This window comes from Cicer arietinum, unplaced genomic scaffold, assembly GCF_000331145.2.
Source record: "Cicer arietinum cultivar CDC Frontier isolate Library 1 unplaced genomic scaffold, Cicar.CDCFrontier_v2.0 Ca_scaffold_5720_v2.0, whole genome shotgun sequence".
Lineage (NCBI taxonomy): Eukaryota > Viridiplantae > Streptophyta > Magnoliopsida > Fabales > Fabaceae > Cicer > Cicer arietinum.
In genome coordinates, this window is record NW_027339367.1 from 1 (window position 1) to 7,122 (window position 7,122).

At 26.4% G+C, this 7,122-nt stretch overlaps 1 protein-coding gene across 1 annotated transcript; it reads left to right on the forward strand.

The window, feature by feature from the left end:
- Positions 1 to 3,528: 3,528 nt before the first annotated feature.
- LOC101504696 (taxadiene 5-alpha hydroxylase) lies at positions 3,529 to 5,743 on the forward strand. The gene is made up of 3 exons (XM_004517193.4): positions 3,529 to 4,524; positions 4,834 to 5,021; positions 5,339 to 5,743. Exons 1-3 carry the CDS (start codon positions 3,570 to 3,572, stop codon positions 5,633 to 5,635), a joined length of 1,440 nt encoding a protein of 479 aa, XP_004517250.1. The 5' UTR covers positions 3,529 to 3,569; the 3' UTR covers positions 5,636 to 5,743.
- The last annotated feature ends 1,379 nt before the right edge of the window (positions 5,744 to 7,122 follow it).

Genomic DNA, 7,122 nt, shown 5'->3' on the forward strand with positions numbered 1-7,122 from the left:
GGTGCATTTACTCCTCTATATATGCATAAATGAGTTTTCTAAAATAGCTTCAAAAAATAGCCTTGTTTCTTTATGGATCATCATATATGCATTATTAGTAGTATATTATGGTGCTAGTCATTAATTAATTACATTACAACTATGATTATCTTAATTAAGGAGTTTTATTATTATTTTTAAATATTTGTTTCACAGTTTTAACTTTCACGTCCAATAAAATGTGGGAACCCACGTGAAGAAAATATATCAAAGACTGGAATTGGAAATGAATCTATAGTACCCCCCAACACTTATGGGGAGTGATGGAGACATGTCCCATGAAAGATTTCTCTTATTTATCTATATAGATAATTTGATACTCTCAAAAACTCTTGTATTATATTCAATATGATTTATCAATTTCCAAACAGTTTTATTTATCTAATTCTCATTTTGTTGCCTTAGATTTGAAAGAAAATATTCACAATGGTCCCAATGTTGTTATTAAATGTAGCATTGCTGGCACTGCAGACACGCAAATAGTACTCTTTATTTTTCAACTGATCTTCATTGTTTGTATTTGAGTCAATAAATTAGTGAGACAAAACCTTACTCACACACATTGGCTAGAGATGTAGCTTACATTCAGCTTCTTCATTGTTAGAAATAATGATATAAATAAAGCTTATAAAGCTTGATGGTGTATAATATAATATATATTGAAATAATAGAAATGTTATTTTGACACCAATCTGATGTATGTCTAAATAACTCATCTCTCAGAAAAAAACAAATAAATACTCAAGTCTTTTCTTATTCAATATATTTTTCTTGACTTTTATCTCATTTTATGATTTTTATCTAAAATTGTAATAGACAAAACTACAGTGAGGTGTATTGAAAAGAAGAAGAAAAAAAACTATATTGTAACTTGTAAGTGATTTCAATAGTTCCACAAGTATCACCTTGTGGTAATATGATTTTCAATTCCAACAATAACAACCAACTGCAACAAATTAGTGTTTTACTTTACTAGATTGAAATTAGATTTGATTAGAAGTGAGTTACTTCGAATTCGTGACATTTGCAGAGAGTGGGTGAGGTTGCTCAATTTTTTTGGAAGAGCAATGAATATTGTTACTTATGTAACGTACCTATTTATTTTTCCACTCAATACATAGTAATACTCACATTTCCGAGACTAATTAATTAACCAAGCATTAGTTTGGTTCTAACTATAAATATTTTAAAGTGGATTTGGTATAGTCATGTTAGAAGTAATTAAAGTTCATGCAAAATTTATTGAGTGTTGGGTTTATGCGTAGTGTTTAACATGGTGGCCCACAACTCAAATTCTAATTGAAATGTGATCATATTTAATGTTTCATAATATCTTGAACAAAATTACGCTAATAAAAGAATACGTGAGATTGTGCCAAAGAAAAAGTACGTGAGAAAAAAAATTCTTGTACATATATTTCAATTTATTAGGTCTTACCATAATTGGTATAGATTCAAAATTAAATACTAATTGTTATATGAGAATTACAAATAGAAATTATAATATTCTTAAAAAAAAATCATTTGCAACAAATATTCATTTTTCATATAAGAAGTATAAATTTTAAAATAAAGACAAAATGCTCTATACTATATTATATTTTCTAAAGAATCTTGCATAATATACAAGTAGTGATATCAACTTTCAAGAGTTTCCATAGATCCAACTTATATGTCACACACTCTTGTAAGGTTCTATAATTATATTGAAATGATACGAAAAAAATAATACAAAGATACAACAATTTTTTTAGTTTGTTTCGATGAGAAAAGTTTACGAGGTAACATGATTTTAGAGTATAATTTAAATTGAATTATATTGTTTGTCAAAATAATGTGAATTTTTTTAAAGTATCGTGTTAAAATTTAATTTAAGAAATTTCAATATCACATTAAAATTAAGAATTCAAAATTTCTTCCTGATATACTTTTTACAATGTGAATCTCAAATTTTTTACAATTTTTTCAAATTCTGTGATTTGGTTACGATGTGTTTCAAATTTAAAATATTAGTTCCTTATAAATTTTTAAAATTTTAAAATTTAACAGTTTGGTCCTAATAGTTTTTCAAAATTTATAAATGGAATCCTTAACTTTTCTAAAATTTTAAATTTGACCCAAAACTTTCAAAATTTTCATTTTGAACCACTAGTATATACTTTTACAATAAAACTTTTAAAATTTATAATTTAACCCACCAAGGTTTAAGAAGAAAAAAAGAATGAAGTACTTTATTACTCCATCCAAATAATTTTTTTTTATAAATAACTGAAATTCAATTGAAATATTTAAATTATTTAAAATTATAATTTCTCTAAAAGGATTTCAATTACTCTATGACGCTATTAAATCAAATTTCCCACCACATTATTTCTTTTTTATTGTTCTAGTTTTATAGAATTTGAATGTAATATTAATTCTAATTCTACCCTTTCAAAACTAAGGCTTAGATTAGAAATACTCTCGAATACAAGATCATTTTCCCCCCCACAAAAACGGTGGTAAGAGGAGATAAATACTAATATTTTCTTAAGCAAAGAATTAGGATTCAAAAGTATAATTGTCAAAAATATCTCAATTATATTGACAATCCAAAATCATTTACCTTATTATTTATAATACTCTAAAAATTATTCAATAAATATAAAAGAAAAATTACAAATAAATTGGGAAATCAGACAAAATACTAATATTTTGTGTTAATTTACACATTATACAATCCATTATCACCTTACTTTTAATTAACTTTACATGTATAATATAATAATGAACCTTCCATGCTAAACATTCTCCAAAAAGAAATGTATCCACAAAAATACAGCTTGCTAAAATGACAATAGTACCATATTCATTAACTTGTTCAAATTGATTCTAGTCGGTGTTCCAAACAACATTATCTCCAACATGTTCACATCAGTGTTCTAATTACTTTACAAAAGATATTGTAACCTTAAGATTCAAAGACGGTTTGATTCTGCATCAATATTGCTGCAATTATGAGGAAAATCTTGATAATGTTACAAGATCCAATGTCACACACAATAATTAGACTTCACCAGATTTTTAGGGATTTTTAGATGGCTAAAAAGCTTCCAACGTTGACCATTCATAGATTAATCATTCTTTATTTCCTCATTAATTTTTTCAGGTATATAATGATGATTATGTGTCATTCTTTTTGCAACAATGAATATATAAATGTCAAGAATATCCAACATAGTATTCTTTTCACAAAGCTCTAATGCTAAAGTTTTCATTTTTTTTTTTGTTGTTGTCAATTTGACTAGACCATATACTTTTTTAAATAAGAAATCTATTAGCTTGGAATTGACTTCAAGAATGATTAACATTAACATTAACATTATTATAATAATATATTTAAATGGGTTGACATCATTGACTTTTTATGCACACACCAAGGTTCTATAAATATGTGAACCAACATGTTAGAACCTTAACAATTTAAATATAGATATTATCCTAAAAAAGTTCAAATTTTTCAAAATCCCTTTATCCTAAAAAGTTCTCTAATGTCTATGGATATCATGTATTTTCTTTCATGTGTTCTGTTTCCCCTGCTTTTGCTAATTTTTTTCAATTTCTTGAGGCACAAGCAACAAAGTAACAAAGACAAAAGAAAGCTTCCACCAGGGAAAATGGGGTTTCCATTGATAGGAGAGACAATGCAATTCTTTAATGCTCAAAGGAGAAACAAATTATATGAAGAATTTGTTCATCCTCGAATCGCGAAACACGGAAAGATCTTCAAAACAAGGTTAATAGGGTCACCAACTGTGATTGTAAATGGAGCTGATGCAAATAAATTTCTTCTTTCCAATGAGTTCAAGTTGGTGAAAAGTTCTTGGCCTTCTTCCTCAGTTCATCTCATGGGAAAGGACTCTATCATGGAGAAAGATGGTGAAAGACATCGCTTCCTTCGTGGCGTTATTGGAACTAGTCTTGGCTATGCAGGACTTGAATCATTAGTTCCAAAATTGTGTAACTTTGTTAAGTTGTATTTGGTTAAAAATTGGCATGGTCAAGAAGAGATTAGTCTTTACAAATCAACAAAAGTTCTTACATTTAGCATTGTTTTTGAGTGTTTATTAGGGATAAATGTGGAACAAGGTATGTTAGATACATTTGAGAGAGTGTTGGAAGGTGTTTTCTCACCTGCAATTAAGTTTCCAGGCTCCAAATTTTGGAGAGCAATGAAAGCTAGGAAGGAGATAGAAAAGATGATAGTTAAAGTGGTGAGAGAGAAGAGAAAGGAAATGGAAGAAGGAAGGTTGGAAAGAGAGGAAGATAGAATGCTAATGTCTAAATTGGTATATGGAATGATTCAAGGAGAGATAAGTGAAAAAGAGATTATAGATAATGTGGTTTTGCTAGTTTTTGCAGCTCATGATACTACTTCTTTTGCTGTTGCTATGACATTCAAGATGATGGCTCAACATCCTGATTGCTATGATAAAGTTCTACAAGGTAACATCATATCGATAACTATATATTTTTCTTTCATGCAACTTAAAATCACCATCAAAGTTTTAAATAGCAGTCGTGGTAATAATTGTCATTGCGGTTGCATCACAGTTGTTGATACTGTAAAGAATCACGGTCAAATGCGGTCAATGCAGCCTCAATTGCAGTCGTGTTATGCTTTTGACCCCATAAAAAATGGTTATGTTGCGGTTCAAATTGCAGTTGCGAACTTTTATTTAAAAATTTTATCACTATATTTAAACTATTAAAAAAACTAAGATCATAATTTGAAATGTGCTTAATTTTATGCAGAACATGTTAATATAATGAGAAACAAAAGATGGGGTGAGAGTCTTAATATAGAGGACATAAAGAAGATGAAGTATACATGGCAAGTTGCTAGAGAAAGCATGAGACTTTTCCCTCCAATTTTTGGTTCTTTTAGAAAGGCAATTATTGATATTGAATATGAAGGATTCACTATTCCTAAAGGATGGAAGGTGAACAATACTTTCTTTCTTCCACAAGTTAAATTAATTATCTAAATTTAAATTGGTATATTTGTCAAATAATTTAATTCATATATACGGTCAATATAAAGATTTTTTACATCATTAATTATTGATAATTGTTAGACTATTTAAAAAATATTTGACTTTGATTTTTTTATTTTTAAAGTTATAAATATGATTGAGTGTGATATATTAACAGTGTAAAATAAATTATGTCTACTATATTTTAATTTTTTTTTTATTTTTAAATTTGTGACTAAAATCTTAAAACTAGAAAAATGGGGTTTTGTGGCTTTATTTTTCAGGTGCTATGGACAACATATGGAACACATTACAATGAAAAGTATTTTAAGGATCCTTTGAGTTTCAATCCAAGTAGGTTTGATGAAGGAATAGGACAATATGTATTTGTTCCCTTTGGAGGAGGACCAAGAGTGTGTGCAGGGTATCAATTAGCCAAGTTAAATATCCTTATCCTTGTGCATTATGTTGTGACACAATATGAATGGTCCTTACTCCATCCTAATGAAACAGTTACAATGGATCCTTTACCATTCCCTTCCCTTGGAATGCCTATTAAAATTTCTCCTAAACATATATGACAAGAGTCACAAGACCTTAGGACAAATTTGTTTTACCACATAAATAATAATTGTACTCTTTGAGCAAAATTGCCATTAAGACAAATATTAATATTATTTTGTTTTATACACCATGTAGTACTTGTAGGGAGCTCACACATGTTATATATATATATACAATATACAACTTTCATAAGGGTTTAAAAGAAGAGTTTAATTGTTATCTATTAGTAATGTAAAAAGTTATATTATTAGCATATTAAAATTATTAATAGACTTGATTATAAGTGTACTTATAATAAAAGTCAAATATCTCTACTATTCTAAGAATTGTGATTCGTTTTTAATATAAAAATTTAAGAATTTATGAAAATATGATATTTTGTGATAAGATATATACATTTTATGATATGAAGATACATGGATTCATTAACCATTAAGTCAAGTGTTTGATTTCTAGCAAGTACTTATTGAAAAATAGTAATATAAGATGTTGATTTCTTAAATAAATATTAATTATTTTGATAAATTAGTCTCTCCAATAGCATTTAAACATTCAATTAAATACAAATATGATAATATGATATTGTACCTATAGAGTAGAGATTTTCTCTATTTTCTCAATTATTATAGTTTTAGATGCACAAGATTTATTTGTAATTTTAATCTTTTTATTTTCACCAATTCACATAATTGATTCCTTTATTTTGAAAGTCGATAATTTTAATTTTTTATTCAGATTTTTTAAATAAAAAATAATAATATAATATATTTTAAATAATATAATATACAATTTCATAATATTATTACAACACTATTATTTTATTTTAAAATATAAATAAAACTAACTAAATAAAATTCATATATTTAATCTAAATTTTAAATTAAATATATCAAATTTTTAAATAAATTTTTATTTATATTTTAAGACGAAAAATATATACTATTTTTCACAATTTTTATAAGAAAACATTAGTAGATTAAAAATGATATAAATTTTTATAAATTTAAACTCAGATCTTTCACTTAAAACTAATTTCATGTCATTTAACTCTTCAACCAAATTAGCTATTCCACTACTTTTTTAGCACTTCAACTTTTTACGTCAACCATTTAATTTATCATTTTCTTGAAAATTGTAATACTCTACTTCAAGATGGTAGTAATGCCGACATTTTTTTTTTATTGTGACTTTATGTTTAGACATGCAGCTCATGTGCATCATTTTAATTATATATAAGTAAAATATATTTTTAAAAAAATTATAAAGTAAAATAATTAAAGTCTAAATAATAAATGTGTGACAGACGAAAAAAAGAAATAAAAAAATAAATGTGTGAGTAGTGTCATTTTCCTTGTGCAATTAGTGCACACATGGGGTCCGAGGAGGAAGTTGGCTACATACATTAGGGGGCACAACTTAGGCTACTAAAGTTTCTGATACACTTTTATTTGACTATATAAATATAAATATAAATATAATAATATATAATATTAATATATTATAT